General features: G+C 39.7%; 1 protein-coding gene across 5 annotated transcripts in view; it reads left to right on the top strand.

Annotated features, from left to right (window-relative positions):
* Positions 1-18,698, top strand: part of Vps13a (vacuolar protein sorting 13 homolog A) — a 228,565-nt gene that overhangs the window by 148,070 nt on the left and 61,797 nt on the right. For all 5 annotated transcript variants that reach the window (XM_063249548.1, XM_063249570.1, XM_063249575.1 and 2 more), the window contains one exon: positions 15,396-15,628. In XM_063249548.1, the coding sequence (XP_063105618.1) occupies positions 15,396-15,628 (233 nt within the window). The remainder of the gene's footprint in view (positions 1-15,395; positions 15,629-18,698) is intronic.

The following is an 18,698-nucleotide window of genomic DNA, read 5'->3' as shown; positions in this document are numbered from 1 at the left end:
GTGGTGGAAGCTAGAAAGTCTGGACCAGTGGGCCAAAGGATCTGAGCCAGCAGGCAGAGGCGGCTGCGCTGGAGCCAGGAAGTAATGCTTAAAGCAAGAACCAGAGCTCCCCTGAAAAGAACCAGTCATCCTCAGCAACAGCGAGGAGCCAAGCTTCTCCAATGATGAGAACAGCCGAGTTCATATCAGGAAAACCAGTGTGACAAACTTCTCCAGGAAAATCAGCAGCGCACCATCTTCTCTTCTTCTCCTTTTAATGTTGTTAGCAACAATCTTGAGGTGGGCCTGCAATACCCAGCACCACAGTGACTCAGTTTAGCTGGGTGTTCTAAGTTGACCATTAATTATCAATCCACCATGTCCCATTTGAACATTGTGTTCCTATTTCACAACTTGTATATATTTTCATCCTCATTGACCCTTTCATTTTCTCACACTGTAAAATCAATTAATATTTAAACATGAATGTTTGATTTATTTCACTTAGGAGTATGGTCTCAAGGCCAGAGATTTAGTTCAGCAGCATAAAGGCCTGCCTGGCAAGCGCAGCGTCTTGAGTTCGATTTTATGGTACCCAAAAAAAAAAAAAAAACGTATAGCCTCAAGATGCATCCATTAAGCTAGAAATGTTTTATATTCATCCTGCTTTATGACTGAGTAGTACTCTATTGTATTTCTAAAAACTCACATCTTTATCCATTCATAGGTTGGTAGGCATCTGGGCTGTTTCTAAGATTTAGCTATTACAAACTATGCTGTATAAACATGGATGTGCATGTATCGCTGTGGTTATGATGCTTTTAATTCTCTGGGGAAGATATCAAGAAGGGGAATAGCTGAACAAAGTGGAACCTCTTACTTTTAGTTTTTTGAGGAATCTACACTGATTTCTGTATTGGTTGAACCAGTCTGCACAGCTACCAACAGTGGAGAAGGGTTCCCTTTTCCCAATAGCCTTACCAACATTTCTTATTGGCTGCTTTTGATGATAGTCATTCTCTTTCTAGAGTTAAGATGAAATAAGTCATGTTTAACATTTTTTCATATATTCGTTTGCTGGTTTACTTCATCTGAGAAGTGTCTGTTCATTTCAGATGTACTTTGTTGGATTGATTCTTTAAGTTTGAAGAGTCTGAGTTTTTTTTTTTTTTTTTAGTTCATAATATATTCTGGGTATTAGTCCTTTGAAGAATAGCTGCTATCCTTCATAGGGTTTTTGGTCTTTATGGAAAGATTTTATGTTGAACCATCTCTGCATTTCTAGGATAAAGCCTACTTGGTCAGTGTGTATAGTATTTTGAGGATTTGCTGCATTGTTTGCTATCTTATTGAGAATTTTTATATCTGTGTTCCCTGAGGAGATTGATTTGTAGCTTCTTTTGATTGGTTCCTTCTCTAATTTTGGTATCAGCATAATGCTTGCTTTCAGGAGTGACTTTAGAAGTATTGTTTCCCTTTTCATTTTATTGAAGAGTTGAGGAGTAGTGGTATTAGAGCTCTAAATTTCTTACAGAATTCAGCAGCAAATCCATCAGGACCCGAACTTACGTTTGTTTGTAGTTTTGAGATTCTTAAATTCATTGACTGATAATGACATTCTTATATCTTCTTGATTATACTTTGATAATTGATGTGTATGTAGAAATCTGTTTCTTCTGTATTTTCCATCTGACTGGAGTACAGTTACTTAAAGTATATACTGATGATTGGATTTCTGCAGGATATGTTATGGATATCACTCTTTTCATTTTCCTAACTACATACATTTGAGTCTTCTCTTTCCTTTTTTTTTTTTTTTTTAATAAAGTTGGCTAAGGGTTTGCCTGTTTTCATTAATCTTTCAGTGAACCAAATCTTCAATTCGTTGATTCTTTGTATCGTTTTCTTAGTTTCAATTGTATTAATTTCTGCTCTGATCTTTATACTCCTTTCTTGTACACGCTTTAGGTTTAACTTGTTCTTCTTTCTCTGTAACTTTGAGGTTCAACATTAAGTTTTATATTGAGTTTGCTCTGTTAACTAATGTGTAAATTCACCGTGTTAAACTTCCTTTATAAGACTGCTTTCTTTGCCCCCCATAAGTTCCATATGTCATATTGCCATTATCATTTAATTGTAGAAAGTGCCTAATTTCTTCTTGAATTTCATTTCATCTGTGACTCATTTGAGGTTCAGGAGTGTGTTATTTAATTTTCATATATTTATGCAGTTTCTGTGGTTTATTATACCATTGATTTCTAATTTCATTACAGATCATCTGATAATATATATGGGGTAATTATAATTCCTTCACATTTACTTAAGTATGTTCTCTGAGGTAGTATGTGGTCTGTTTTGTAGAACATAGTATGCATAGCTGAGAAAAATGTGTATTCTGTTGTTGCGTGGAACATTCTTGATATCTACTAAGTCATTTTGTTCAAAAGTGTAGTTCTGCTCTGGTAGTTCCTTTTTTTAAAAATCTAATTGTCCTATTTGTGACAGTGGAGGATTGAAGTCCCCCATTATAATTGTTAATGCTTATTTGATTTTTTATGTCCATTAATGTCTGTATTATTATAGTATGGTGGGCAATACTTGGTATACTTTCTTTCATGATTGTAATTTCTTCCTCATGGATCATTATCTTCACAAATGTATAGTGATCTCTTTTGTCTCTTCTGAACAGTTTTGGCTTGAAATCCTGAAAACAGATTATCTGTCCTTGCTTTTTTCTGGGTTCCTTTCACATGGAGTATTGTTTTTCATCCTAAGAGTTTCAGTCTGTGAATTTGAGTTAAATGTGTTTCTTGTATAAAGCATGTTGATGGATCATGTCTCCTGATGCATTCTGCCTGTGTTTCTTTCTATTGGTGAATTGAGGCCATCTCCATTAATGGTTACCACCAACATGCACTGGTTCATCTATGCCTTGCTATTTTCCTGCCATTGGCTCCCTACTTTTCGCCTCCATTCAACTGCTTGCTCTGCTTAACAATCCTCCTGTGCCACTGTTCCTGGAACTGTGGTCATTTTTATCTCTCTCTAGAGATACTAGTTACTAATAACCTTTAGTATTCTTTGTAGAGTTGGTTTGGCAATCATGAATTCTTTCTATTGTTTTTTATTGTGGGAGTATCTTGTTTGTCCATTAATTTTGAAAGATAGTTTTGCAGGGTACATCAATCTGTGCTGGAAGTTGTTTTCTTTCAGGACTTGAAATACTTCAGCCTCTTCTTGACTTGATGGTTTGTGTTGAGAAGCAAATGGGTCAGGCACTTGGGTTTCTCCTATCTTAGGTCCCCAGGACAGTGTTGGGGTGCAGGGCTGGCTTCTCCAGACACATGCAGCTACTCTGAGACTCTCCTGATGGTAGCAGGTGCACAGTAGCTTGACTGGCTGGTTCTCCCCACTGGAACTGGCTACTGGTCCCTGATGGCTGCTGGCGGGTTCATAGGGTGTCTATGTTCAGTTTCTTCTTCTGGTGTTTACAGTTATATGGCAGTGTCTGTGTTACATCCCACAGATGTGTTGGGTATGGACCTGATCTTGGCATCTGTGCTTCTGTGTACCGGGCTATTGTCCTGGGTATTGAGGTTCCCTTTAGTCTTACATTCTTATAGCTGACCTGCTCTCCAGGATGCAATATGAGGGACTCAGATCACAAACTCACTGACTTGAAGTGAGTCCATCCTCTGGAATGAAATGGAGAGGTGCAGAGCACAGACTCAGTTTTCTAGCTGGCCTGCCCTCCAGGATAGAATGTTACAATTTCTTTGAGCAGGTTTTTATGCCCTTTGTGGAATCCTTGGATTTTTTCCTTGAGTCCAGTAAATCTTATATTACTATTATTTGCATCAGCTGATAGCTGTTGGATTTATTTTTCATGGTTTGTTATTTTGAAGAAGTCTGATAATTGCCAACCACAACCTAGTCTTTTAGATCTGACATCCTGTTTTCACACTGGTTATTTCTGCTGCATTTTCTTTCAATAGAATTTTTAACCTCTTGGATTTCTGTTCAAGCCTGTTTTATGGAATCTACCTCTTTTCTGTGTCAGGCATTCATAATTTCCATGTTTTTCCTAAGTCCTTCTCTTTTTTTAAATCTGAATTTAGATTCACCAGCCATTTCCTTCATCATGGTCATTGTCTTCCTTTTCTTTCCTTGCTGAGACAAAATACCTGACACCCAAAATTAAGTAAGGAAAGGTTACTTAGCTTATAGTTTGTGTAGGTTTCAGTTCATAATCAGCTGGCTGTAAGCCAGGGTGGCATCACAGATGAGCAGTGCTTCAAGGTGGTCAGAGACAGAAAGGACAAAAGACAGGGAGAGCAAACCCCTTCTCCCTAATATGGTAAGCAGGCTGTCCCCACCCCTCCAGGGTGGGTGTAGCAATCACAGAATCTCCCTTGCCTTCCTCTGGCACAGGCTCAAGATGTTTATAAAATGAAGACCCTGGCCCTCTACAGAGCCACTTAGTTAAACTTCTCAAGGTGACTCAACATTCTAGAGCAGTAAGGGTATGTCTTCCACATCCCAGGATGAGAAGCTGCTAAGTTACTTAAACTTCTAGACTTCTCAGCCATTACAGTCATTATCACTTCGCTTATTTCTGTTTTGGCTTTATCAAGAACCTTATTTATCTGTTTTGTTACTTCCACTGCTACCATTTGAGAAAGTTCAGCTGGATGGCTTTTGATTTCCTCTACCTGAATGCCTCCTGAATTTGCCTTGGGCAAGTTGTGGGTATTGGTTTGCATCTTGCTTTTGCATTTTCTCACTGTCTTATTTTTGTTGCCTTTTTGTTGTTGTTTCTCTGCATTGAGGCTTATGGTAGGTAGCTGTAGTACTTGTATTAAGACCTCTTTAGGAAATGACTACTTTTCACAGATGTCTGCTAAGTATTGTTGGCTTTTGTCCTTTAAGTCTGACCTAGTAGACTCTTCTGTTTATTAGGGATGAAGGATTTCAGCCTGTTTGACCTAGCACCCAGTTCTTCAGTACTGGACTACAGTATTACTTATGACTCCCAGAAAATGTAGGTGTTGGCAGATAAGAACATCAGTTGATGTTGCCTTGACTAAAGTACAATAATCACTAATAACTAGCATCAAACAGACTGGAAAATGACAAATTGAGATAACTAATAGTTTTTCACCTTTAGCCATAGGTACAAGATTTAAAATCATATAACAAAATGTAAGGCAGTTCAGGAAATTAAATACAATAAATGCTCAGTAGAGATATTTTACCCTAAGAGAACAAATTATAAGTGGAAGAAGAGGAAAATGTACAGAAATGAAAGAAAAAAAGGTTGAATCAAGGCTGAAGGACAAAGGAAGGTTACTCAAGCCATTAAAACTGTGAAGAAAACAAGAGGAAAGGAAAGAAGGAAAAACTAAAGATAAGAAAAAAACAAAATAAAACTAAAAACAGTGTTCACATTCACAAAAATCGTAGTGTACCCCCCCCCAATAGAAACCAACAGCAAAGAAAGAAAAGTTTTACTGTGATTGCAAGCCTATAGTTGTCTTCTGATGTTTGCAGTTTGATGGGAGTGTCCAGTTTAAGGTGTGGCTCTGCTCTGACTGGTAGAAGAGGCCCTCAGAGCCCTATCTTTGCTAGCTAACTACCTGCAAGCCAGCAGTAGGATTAGGGCCTGGCCAGTGCTGGCACTTTCAAATCCACAGAAATTTAGGCTAAACCTGGCTTGGTTTTGGGGTGGTACCTGCATTGTTCATTTTACAGCACTCTGGGTGTCATTGAATGGCCTCACCACAGTTTCCTGACTGTACATGTCTCCTACAGTTCCTAACCTAGTGACTGTGGGGGTTTAAGGTGGGAAGCCCTAAGATGAAGCCAGTCTGTGGCTCCTGAGTCCCAGGTTCAGTGGACCACTCTCTAGAATGGCATGTGACTTTGCACTCTCTCCAGGGAATGTCAGAGTCTCTTGGACCAGAGTCACTGACCAGCTGTTGCAGTGCTTAGCATCCCCCAGTGTGTTTCTTCCTTAAGGTTTGGAGTCACCTGCTTTCACTCTAGATTCAGTCTCCTTGTCTCACAAACCAGGAACCGGAAAACACGTTCAGATTGCCCCTTCCTATTTTCTTGTAATCCACAAACGAGCCCCCAAACTCTAGTTCAAAAATGAGGCAAAAACATATTTTAAAAAGCAGCGCTGATTTATTTTATCCTGGGCCCAGGGACACAGTGTTGTTGGAGTTTGCAAAAGCTGTGTGTGGCTCTTCCATATTTGCAGCCTTTATGTACAAATCACAGTTTACAGAGTAAGGGTTTATGGGTGTGGATCAGGAAACCTGCTAAGGAAATATTTCCATTAGCAGAGGACAGAAGTCTAGCAGAATTAACAATCCTTTGTCAACTTATTCTAGCACCACATCTGTTATTTGTAGAGGGCAACAATGGTTAACGTATCAATTAGGTTAGGTTCCCAGGGATTTACAATTCTTTATAGAGGAGACATTGATTAACATATCAATTAGGTCACGGGGGGGGGGGGACACATACAGAACAGTACAGTCATGTTACAGTACTCTTTTTGCTAGTGTACAGCAAGTTCAGAGCTTTGGTCTATGTCTTTAAGCTTTCTGTAGGTTCTACTTGGTCACAGAGATCCACCTCTCTCCTTTTGGTGTTCCCCAAGTTGTTATTTTCCAGTTTGGATTCTGAATCTTAGGCTGATTTGTTACCGCCTGCTGCTGTGCTGTCTTCCATAGCTCTTAAAAGCATCCATGAGCGTAGCTTACAGATTTTCTTTAGGAAACGTACAAAGACCATCACACTAAAGATGCCTAAAGCTATAACTCCCTGCCATATTATAATACCTATTTTTGAAATGATTTTTTAAAATTTTTGATCAGTCAGAATTGTGTAAATTTGGGTACAGTGATATTTTGATGTATGTTAGTAATACGGCGTGATTAAACCAAGGTAATCAACAAATTTGTTACTCTGTTCATCATTTTGTTGTTGAGATTTGAAACTTTTAATGTATGGAATACTTTGTTCTTGACCACATTCACCCTGTTTGTACTGTAGATATTCAAACCCGTTCCTCCTCTCTTACCTAAAACTCCTTTTCCTTTATTCAGCGATTCCAGTCCCTTTCTTTCCAGTGTTTCTTCCTGATTCTTGGGCTCACAATTCTTTGTTCCTCTGTATTTTCAGCCTTATTTGATTCTACATAATGAGATTATGTAGCATTTTTCTCTTTGTGCTTGCTTATGTAGTGTCTGCTAGGATTATTTCCAAAAGACGAAAAATATTTCCAAAAGATGAGAAGTATAAAATAAAAAGCGGCCTTTATTCTGAGAACACAGAGAGAGATGACTGGCACCCCCACCGCTGGCATCCGGCGATCTCTCTGGCTGACACATGGCGTGGGGGCATGTAAAGAGCCTCGGTTTGGGGTGGAACCTAAGGCGGGCATTAGGGATGTACTGTAGCCCATTGGTCCTAGGTTTGGTGCCATATGTAAATTTCCAGGGGCGGGAAGATGGTGTCACAGGTAACTTCCTAGGGGCAGGGGAGATGGGGCTTCCTGCTTCCGGTTGAGGTTTTCCTGGCTACAGTGTCGTGTCTGGGCCAAAACCCTTTCATATCCCATCTTATGATTATTATTATGAAAAGGGGCGAAGATTTCTCTCTTTAATTACTTCCTGCTGGCAGAGGGCGTTGTACTGGAGCCTAGGGGAGTCGACGGGATGAAGGGTGATGCCCAGGTAGACGCTGGTGCCAGGTGTTTTGGCCAGTACAGCTTCACTGGTGAATGCACGTATGTTAGACTGGAAAAACAAAGAGACAAGATGTTATGAGGAGACATGGCACTGTCATATTTAAGGACCCAGGTGAGGTAGAGGGAAAGGTGCCTTTGATTTAGACATATCATTCTATCAGGACCATGTTGAGGTAGAAACATTTCCACGGTAAGGCAGAATTCTGAAAATTAAATGTGGGGTTAGGAGGAGTGGAGTTATGAGAGGTGATTACTCCCCCATCTGAAAGCATAAAAGTTAAGAGGGTAGGTATATAAAACTTGTCTCCAGTCCAGGAGTTGAACTGGAAAAAATAGGGGGAGCAGGGAAGGCGGTGGCTGTCCCAGTATAGGGAAGGTAAGGGCTTAGGCTTTCAGGGATGTCACGTTTAACGAGACAGCTGAGAGTAGAAAGAACTGTAACTGTTATCATATAGAACATTATGAAGATTATCTTACGCATGATGTGGGAGTCCTTAGGAAAGACTGTCAAGAGTCCTGCTGTAAAAATGATCATTAATAGAATGTAAGAAGTTAGGAACCAAAGTGGATAACAAAACATGACTTAGCCTGTTAACTGTGGCTGCGAGGCCTTTGTGAGACGGAGACGGGTAGGCAACAGAAGATGAGATAACCATTCAGAATGATCAGATTTAGGGCTGGGAGGGCACCTCTTAGCCTGAGTGATGTGAAACGAGGATGGGAGTCCAGCAACTTTGATTTAGGCATGGGTCGCTGTAACCTGGTTGTATCAGCAGTTTACCTGGTTGTGGGAAAGGTTTTTATGTATCCTGAAAAAGTATAAACCAAGTGAGAAGCCAAAAATGTATCTGTGATTCTTGACTAGGGTTACCTGAGAAATTGGTGAATAAGAAAGGAAGGGGGTGGTCTATATCACTGAGGAAGGGTTCACAAGCAACAACAGGTGGAAGCTGTTGAGGCCTCAGTGTGTCTAAGTCAGCCTGTATAAAAGGCATTTTAAGATTTAGTACTGGGACCTGCACAGAATAGGCCCTGTTTGTAAATGGCATAGGTTGACCATCAATACCCTGTCATAGAGATTGAGGACTTAATATAGCAACCTGAATACTCAGGAAGAACTCTGTATATATGGCCTCTATGTCCACAAATATAGAGAATGTCTTACCTGAGACTGTAGTGCGACTTGGAATCTGAGATGGACACCTTAAAGGGGGTTGTTGTTGCCCTGAACCCCCTCAGTCTTCAGCAGCGATTTTCTGTCAGTGACGAATCTGGCAGTGTCGATATTTCCTGTGAGGGCTAGAACTTAGGATGACTTACCCACTCTCTGGTGGCTAGGACAGTCCAGTAGCCCTGGAGTAAGGTCTCAAAGAATGCCAGGAAGGGGCATTTTCTTGTCCAATGTCTTCTGCTGCATTTGAGCGTGGTCAGAAAGGGAAAAAGGCACATGGATGTTAACAAGTCTCTCTGGGCCAGCTTGCTCCCAAAGTGGTAGCAGAGCCTGAGGAGAAGATGCCGGAGCAGAGGGCCATTGGGCTGCCATCCATCTGGTAGGCGCATGTGAGCAATCATCTGTAGAGCGGCTACAGAGCTGCTGCTGGTCACCCTGGGAAACACAGGCAGATGGCGTCTCACTGTGTGCCTTGCAGCGAGAGGACTGCTGTCGGCAGCACAATGAAGCGTCATGTGCACTGCAACAGGGTGGCTGCTGCAGTTTACAAGAGGAGCCACAAGGGGGCACTAGTTGACAGTGAGGGTCCTGGGAACATGGCGGCACCCTGTCGCCATGTGACCCTCCTGAACATGGTGGCGCCATACCACGTGGCAGAGGGTTACAACATGGCGACTGTTCCCAGGGCAATCTGGAAGGACCTAGTGACTGAGACCTAGTATGGTGGGCGGGCGGTGAGAATGCTGTAGGGGATAGAGAATTCTCAGGAGGAGAAGTCGGAGACTGTGAGGAAGCGCTAACAGAGGGATTAGAGCCGCTGGGAGAGTTATGGGTCCCGGGAGACAGAGGGGAAGAGGATCGAACAGCAGGAGATAACTGAGACACAGAGGGATTAGAGCTGCTGGGAGAGTTATGGGTCCTGGAAGGTGGAGAGGGAGACGATTGCACAGCAGGAGGTATCTGTGACGGAGAGGGATTAGAGCTGCTAAGAGAATCAGGCGTAGGGGGAGGGGAGAGCGGTCCAGTGAGAGGTAAGGGCAGGGAATGAGTTTGGTGGTAGGCAGACGGCGGCCGGGAAAACACCGGAGGGCAGGACGGAAAAGTTTGTGGCGCAGTAGATTTAGCTAAAAGTATCTGAGTGGGAGCACAAGACTCAATGAGAGATGGGCGTGTTCTCAAAATAAGAAAGGCTTGAATATAAGGGAGTTCTAATAACTTGTTGCCAGCTTGACAAAAATTGTACAAGTTCCTGAGAATGCAGGGGTCAAATGTTCCTTGTTTGGGCCAAGGCTTGCCGATAAGCGGGTAGGTTGGCCAGACCTCCTGGCAGTAAAAAGTTAATTGTTTAGTTTTTATGGTACTTTTAATTTTTAGAGTACGTAAATTGGAAATTAGGCATTGTAAAGGCGTCTTTTGAGAGTTAGAAAATACGTTCCCCATGACTGATTCAGGCAAGAAAAAAACAGGAGGTCCAGAACAAGCCGTCACTTGTTTGTGGCACCACGCGGTGGCTACGGTTCCAAAAACTCGTAAATTCCAGTCGTCACTGAGAGTGGAGCCTGAGTGGGGTCAGTAACAGTTTTGCCCATGAAAGCACAAGGCTTTAAGGTAAGTGAGGCATTCTTTCAGTGTGGACAGTCCCAAAAATCTCTGCTGTGGGCTATCAGAACCCAAAGAATGTGAGAGATTTTGTGGACACAGGTTTGTCCAGAAAGAACCCTGCCCTGGGCGGTCCTAAGGACGTGAAAATGCACAGACCCACACAGACAGGGAGAACAGTTGACTGGGGCTGCCCAGTGCCAAAAGTTCCCCAGGGAGTGCTCACCTGAAATCAATCTGGCCGATGCTGAGTGCAGGCAGCTGGCGACAGGGATGTCTCAGGAGAGGAAAAAGCTCGGGATTACTCCAGGATGTTATCTGGTTATCAGCTAGGGGACTAAACTGAGTGTGTCCCAGGAGTCAATCTCCTGCCGATCGAGTAATGAGAAGTATAAAATAAAAAGCGGCCTTTATTCTGAGAACATGGAGAGAGATGACCGGCACCCCCACCGCTGGCGTCCGGCGATCTCTCCGGCTGACACATGGTGTGGGGGCATGTAAATAGCCTCGGTTTGGGGTGGAACCTAAGGCGGCATTAGGGATGTACTGTAGCCCATTGGTCCTAAGTTTGACGCCATATGTAAATTTCCAGGGGCGGGAAGATGGTGTCACAGGTAACTTCCTAGGGGCAGGGGAGATGGGGCTTCCTGCTTCCAGTTGAGGTTTTCCTGGCTACGGTGTCCTGTCTGGGCCAAAACCCTTTCAGTGTCATGTTACGAATTAAAAATTAATGGTCAACTGAACACCAGCTGAATTAAATCAGCATGATGTTGAGTGTAGATGTTCCACCTGAGGAAAGTTGCCAGCATAAATAGACATGAAGAAGGAGAAGCTAGGTGTTGTGGGTTTCTCTAAATGTTGCTGTTTTGAGACGTTGGTTCTCCTGTAGGAGCTCATCATGACTAGCTTCCCCAGTGTGAGTTTGACCATTGTCATCAGAGGAGCTTGGGGCCTTGTTGGTGAGAGTGGCTGTGTGATAACTCGGACCTCGGTATGAAATTCAAGGAAGCAAGAAATTAAAATTTGGGAAGCAAAGGCTTTATTTCCAGGCCTGGTGACACAGTCTCTCTAGGGTCAACCCAAAGACTGCACACCTGACAGCTAAAAGTCAGGGCTTTTATCTTGTAAATCCACAAACAGCTGCTGGTCACACAATGTAAGGAGGGGGGTGGGGGTGTGGCACACTATGGAAATGGCGATTACACGTCTTGGGAAGGGCAACATCAGGTAAGGGTTGTGCTAACAAGCAAGTCTCCCTGCATACTAGCAAGTTTAGATAAAAGAAATCTTGTTTTTCTTAGCAAAGAATAGAGAAATCTAACAGCAATTGACAACCTTAGTTACCTTGCTTAGCACCACAACTGTTATTTGTAGAGGGCAACAATGGTTAACATATCAATTAAGTAAGATTTTACAATTCTTCACACAGGAGAGCATTGATTAACATATCAATCCTTTACCCAGAGGGAAAAGGAACACACAGGTATTGCTATGATACAAACGAAGCTATTACAATCTAATGCAATTAGCACAATTTGTGACGGGCTACCGGGTAGAGAAGGGGTTGTCAGGAGCTATTACCTCAGGCCTTTGTTTTATGGCTTTTTAGGAAGTTAAAACTTAACCTAGTTAGATTTGAAGGGGGAAGAGGAGGGAAAGCAGCAGGTGGGCTATACAGAACAGGCTTCAAGGCGCGATAGTTAGGGGGCCTTAGGTTATTACAGCTGTGGTTCACTTAGGGGAGCTCTGGTCCTTAACACTGATCATCGCTTCCTAGCTCTGGAGAGGAAGATATATGCCTTTGAGTCTCCAGGACAAACTCCTCTTACTGGCTTCCTGGCATGTACTTGGCAGTTCTTACCGTCTGAGGAGCTCAGGGCCTCTGTGTTGCTAAGGATGGCGGTGGTGCTTTTCAGGGCAGCTCTGATCTTTTTTTGAGTGTGAGTTCTCGGCTCCAGTGTAGAACCCTCAACCTATGAGCACAGCTCCTTCAGCCCACTGACATAGACTTTCTAGCTTCCACTGCTGACCTTTGGGCCTTCTCAGCATAAATCCATAAAAGAGACTGGGCCTTCTCAGCACAAATCCATAAAAGAGACTGGCATGAGTCCTTCTTGTGGACTTTAGACCTCTAGTTGAACTTTTGAGAGGCATTGTTACAGGCTCTAGGTCTTCATCTGGACTCATGTAGGACATTGCTGTGGGATCCAGGCCCTTCGCTAAATATTCTGTCTTTAGTGTTGTAGGTGGATTTCCTGCACTTCCTTGTGTTAACTCTGGGTGACCATCATATACGTGTCCTGATTCTAACTGTTCTCTGTACAACCTCTGACTACAATATGTCATGTCCTCCAGATTCATCCCTGTGGTCACCAATAACTTCTCCCTTTTTAAAACTTCAGTCGTGCCTGCCTTTTAAGGCAGTTACATTGTACATTTGTACCACACTTGCTTTTTCCATTCATTCAGGGATGGATGCTTAGGTTTTTTGTACATTTTGGCTATTATGAATAATGCTGCAATCAGTTTATTGATTATTGACTCACTGATTTCAGTTCCTTAATATATACAGAATTGACATTACTAGATCGTATGGTAGTTTTTTAGTTTTTTCCAAAACTTTGTTTTCCAAAATGGAGTATTACATTGTATAGCCGCATTGTTACATGAGAAAGAGTCCATTTCCTGTGCATCCTCTCCACTACATCTCTTTCGTCTTTAGAAAAACCATTCTCTCAGTTGTGAGATGGTACCTCACTGTGGTGTTCACTTTCATTTCTGTTCATTAACAAAGTCATTTTTTTTAAAGATAGCAAACCTTAGCTAGACTTTAAAAAAAGACATCAAATGGAAAAGGCAGCATTGCAACCAACACAACAAGAATACAAAAAATCATAAGGTTATGAAAAATTACAAACTTGTGAGTTGAACAGTTTAAAAAAAAATGGGTAAATGTGTAGACACATAAAACCTAACAAAATGAAGAAAACAAAATCTGAGCAGACAATGACAAGAATTGAACCAGTAATAAAAAATCTCCTGTCAAAGAAACATCCAGATAGTAGTATCTTTATTGCTGAATTCTAGTAAACATTTAGAAGTATTGCCAGTACTCTTCCAAATATATTGAAGATGCCTAAATTCATTCTACATGGCCACATTACCCTGACACCAAAACCAAATAAAGATAGCAAAAAAGAAAACTACATACCAGTTCTCTCTGAAGAAAATAGATGCAAAAATTCTGAACAAAATACTTTTCAAATGAATTTAACAGCATATTAAAAGATCATTAATCGTACTCAAATGGGATTTATCCCTGAGGTACAAGGATAGTTTTAACATAAGCAAATCAATAAACATGAAATTAATACATCAAATTAAATAGAATGAAGGACAAATCCATATGATTATTTCAGTAGATACACAAAAAGCATTTGACAAAATTCAGCCCTTCATGACAAAACTCCCAATAAGTAAGAGTAAAAGCATTACAATGCAACATAGTATGAGCCAGTTCTGAGTAACCCAGAAAACAGGAAAAAAGCTAAGACCTTTTCCTCAAAGATCAGGAACAATACAGGGATTCCTACTTTTGCCTCTTCAACATAGTACTAGAAGTCCTGGTCAGGGCAGTTAGGCATAGTAAAGACATCTAAAATGGGGAAAAGGTAAATTATCCTTTTTCTCTGTGTGGACAGTCAGAACACAAATAATAAAAGCTTTATTTTTTTCCATTCCTTTCATTTTCCTTTTCCATCTTCCTTATTCACCGGGTGAAGCTCTTTATGTGTCATTGAATAAAAATGAAGGTTGCAGGTATATTTTTGCCTTAATTTTCCAGTCTTTAATTTGATGCTTCCAATGTTTTACAGTTACATATGAACTTCAGTAAGTTTTTTTCAGAAAGACTTGAATAGGAAATCAAAGAACTTCTCACTTAATCTTTGTTTGCCAAGAGTTTTTATTGCAACTGAATATTGAATTTTATAAACTACTTTTCCTTACATAGGTGCTGTTTAATTTGCATAACATTTTTCTTTTCCTTCAGACTTTCTGGGAAGGACTACTGGGTAATGCCCTCTGTAGCACTGCTTTGAGTCAGTCCCTGTTGGAGGGAAACTTCAGTAGTCCATAAGTCTTTTACTTTGTGTACTTTTCATCATTGAAAATGTTTTCACCTGTTTCGCCAGTAAGGAATTTGGGGTTCTGAGTTTCTGTTTTTCCATTGTCTTCATGGTTTACTCTTAATTATTAGAATTTGCTGCATATAACTTGTCATTGAACTTCAAAACACTAATACCCTGACTGTAGAATGGCTTTCTGCTTAATTAACCCTTGTGAATATCGAGCATGTAACTGAGACATCAGATGTATTTTTTTTAATCTTGCCTCATTCAACGATGTAAGGCAGTAGGAATTTCAGAATGAAACAACTTTTGTCTTTTTTGTTTTCTCTTTTCTTTGTGTTCTTTTGTACTAAGGATTGAACCTAGGGCTTTTGTACTGAGCTACACACTCAGCTCTTTTTCTGGTTTTTTTTTTTTTTTTTTTTTTTTGGTTTTGAGACAAGGTCTTGAGAAGTATATTGCCCAGGCTAGGCTCAAATGCAGAAACCTCCTTTCTCAGCCTCCCAGAGTGTTGGGATTAGAACTATGTACTACCACTCTCAGTTTAAATACACAGTGTCTTTCTGTAGACATAGAATGAAGCAAAGAAAATACTACCTTGTTACTGATTAAACTACAAAGGAAAATTATTTAATTAGATTTTCTTAAAATACTCAAAGTTAAAATAATTGTCATTTTGTAAATATGGAATCTAGACTTCATGTTGATTGGGACCAAACTCTTAATCCTTTTTTGATTTTTGGCGGTTTTCTTGTAGGATATGATGTCAGCTATAAATGTTGGAAAGAAGACCATTTATTTAGTTTCATTCTTTGAAGGTCTGCAGCGCATTATTTTATTCACTGAAGATGCAAAGGTGTTTAAAGCAACGTATGAAAGTGAGAAAATGGAGTTAGCAGAGCAAGAAATTATACTGGCTTTACAAGATGTTGGAATTTCTCTTGTCAACAATTACACAAAGCAAGAAGTGGCTTACATAGGCATTACGAGGTTAGATGTGTTCGGTTTGGGGTGAATTTAATCAGTTCTTAATCATTAAATTATTGTAAAATGATTTATTCAGTTTTTGTTTTTCAGCTATTTCTCAGTAATAGGTAATTTGAATTTGCAAATATATTTGAGTCTCTTTCCCACTCTGAGATAAAAATGCCAGAAACAAGATCTATAAATCTCTTACTATGTTTTTAATTTTTTCATTGCTCAAAAAAGTTCAGTCTATTTAACTTAAGAAAATTATTCTTTTTCAACATGGTATTTAAAATTGCCTGTTACCATTTACAGCAGTAAAAGATACATAGTAGATGCTTTGTAAATAAGTGTTGAAGGAATAAAGAAACTCATTTCTAATTTGACCTTGGCACTTTAAGATAATCATTGTATTTATAATTTGTCAAGCTCTTATCTCTCAAGCCTTTACAATGTCTATTCATACACACCTGATTTATATTTCAGTTTATACACACACACATTAGTACTTAATGTGAGAGCATTCCTGTAGTATATAAACTGTAGCAGTATAGTTTTAATTCTTCAGCTAAACTCCAAAACAATATTAAAGATACATGCTACTGATATAAATTTAAGCTCTGTGTAAATTATTAGTGCCAACTGCTCATTGAATAGAATAAATGTCACTTAAAGAGGAACATTAAAAACAATTGTGTCACTCTCAAAACCATAAATTTTATTAAATAAAAAGGTCAAATAGATAACATTTTTAAATGCAGTTACTCTGTGTGTTCTCTCTTAAGGTAAATTATATGAAGGCAAAGATAACCAATAGGTGATCTACATTTCTACCTAATAAGTAAATATAAATGTTGGAAACAATAAACAAATATTTAAGTAAAATTAACAATGTAAATGTTAGAAACAGTAAAAGTTACTCAAATAAATTTTATAAATTAAATATGTAAATAACAGTGAAATTATTTCCAAGAGTAAATTTTTTTATTTGATAAACTTATTTTTGTCCACTGTGGAGAATCAGAACCAGGGCTTGCTAGGAAAATGCTCTACTGCTAAGCCACCTTTCCAGCCTTTTGTTAGGTCTTTAAATATTTTGATTTCAATACATTTAGATATCTCTCATTCTCAAATTCACTTCTAGATGATTTTATATTTTGCCTCTTCTCAAATCCCATTCCCCGTCTCAGTCACTATCTTGCATCACTGAGAAAAGTGAAGCCATAAAAAGCAGTCTTATACAGCTCCACCTCACCCCGTAGTATCATAACTTCCTAACTATAGGCTTTGGTAGCTGACTAAAATATTTCTCCAGAGTTGTCATAGGTAAATCTTAGGTGCTCCCTTTTGAACACTGTTTTCTACTTTTGCACTGTGTTTCATTCATTCTTATCTATGTGGAAACATTTATTCCAGTCCTCTTTTTGTTCTAAGTCGACAACTTCTGCCTCTTCTGGATTGTTGGCATCTGTGTTAACTTCTCTCAACTTAAGAAAAACAAAAATAAACTAAAAAAAAAAACATATAATACAAAATGTATTTTTCTGAGCCCACTTCTCTTTACCTACTTTACAGGCAAGATCCTCAGAACTGTGTGTTGCAAAGCAATTTAATATAGTCAGTATCTCCAATACATTTTCATCCCTTTTTTTCTGTAACCACTCCAATGTCTAGTTGTTAGCACATTGTAAAACTTGTCTTGACAAGATTACCAGTGCCAAATCTAGTGGAATTACCAGTGTTCTTATTACTTGATAACATGTAATAGAGGTTCTCTTTGTACATTTTCTTTCATTTCAACTTCATTTGACTAAGTTGACCATCTTAGTTTTTCTGCCCTACCTCAAAATTCTCAGACTCACGGGTTGGTTCTTTTTCAGCCTCTCAATGTCTCATGTTGGGTACTCTGAGGTTCTTAGATTTTGAATCTTGTCTGTTTCATTTTTCATTACCACAGTATGTCTCAAATTTATTCAGATATATCTGTCTTCAGCTCAAACTGTTTTCTGAACTCTTATATATGGATATCTAACTGCCTACACAAAATCTTATCAGGTATCTAGGAGATAACTTAAACTTTGTATACATTAGCATCAAACTCCTTGTTTGCTTCTCCTACCAAAACCTGCTTCCTCACAGGAATTATCATGACCAGCCCCTTCTGGTTTTTGGAGTCATCTTTGAATCATCTCATTTTTTCACACCCCACATTTGTTTCATGTAAAAGTTCTGTACTGGCGCTACTTTCAGAATGCACACAGCGTCTGACCACTTTTGGTTATGTAAGTGTTAGCCCTCTAATCGGACCCCTCACCACGTTTTGACTCTTACTGCATTAACTCCTAACAAATTGTCCTGCTTATAGCTTTGACTCTGTTTTCTGCCCCACATCCAGATTCATAAGTGCATTCTATTTTGGTTTTTGTTTCAGGGTTTTGTTTTTTTGTTTTTGTTTTTGTTTTTTTTTTTGTACCAAAAATTGAAAGCAAGACCTTATGCTTGCCAGGCAGGTGCTTGTGCCACTGAGCTGTATCCCTGGCCCCATCGTGTATTCAGACAAAGCAGTAAGCAGGTTGTGTTGCCAATTTAAACCCAGCAGTTCCTTAGCTCACTCAGAATAAAATTTACATTCTTTATAATGACCTGCAAAGCTTTAAACTAATTGGCAGCCCACTGACTGACTTCAGCTTCAGCTTTTAATGTGTTCCTACCATGCCAGCCTACTGCTTATTGTAGTGTACTACAGACATGCTGCTGCTTTAGAGTGTTTGCTAAAGCTGGCCATTTACTTTAGATATTCTCATCCCCTTATCTGCCACATAACAGACTCAAACCTTTTAACGTGGATGAAATTTCACCTCATTGAGGTCACTGTTAACCCCTTCATATTAATACCACCGTATCCCAAAACTCCAGGCCCTGTGTACCCTGTTACCTTTTCTTTTAAAAGGATTTTCACTTCCTATACATTAAAATTGACTAAATGTTTACTATTTACTGTTTTACTCTAGCTAAAATGAACAATGGTAGAAATTTTTACTGCTGTTTCTCTGAATACCTAGAACAATACCTTAATAGGAGTTGAATAAATATT

Source organism: Cavia porcellus, unplaced genomic scaffold (assembly GCF_034190915.1).
Source record: "Cavia porcellus strain 051 isolate PalLab524CR breed Dunkin Hartley unplaced genomic scaffold, mCavPor4.1 scaffold_1, whole genome shotgun sequence".
NCBI classification, from domain to species: domain Eukaryota; kingdom Metazoa; phylum Chordata; class Mammalia; order Rodentia; family Caviidae; genus Cavia; species Cavia porcellus.
The sequence above is the reverse complement of the archived record's forward strand: the minus strand, read 5'-3'. Positions and strand labels throughout refer to the sequence as shown.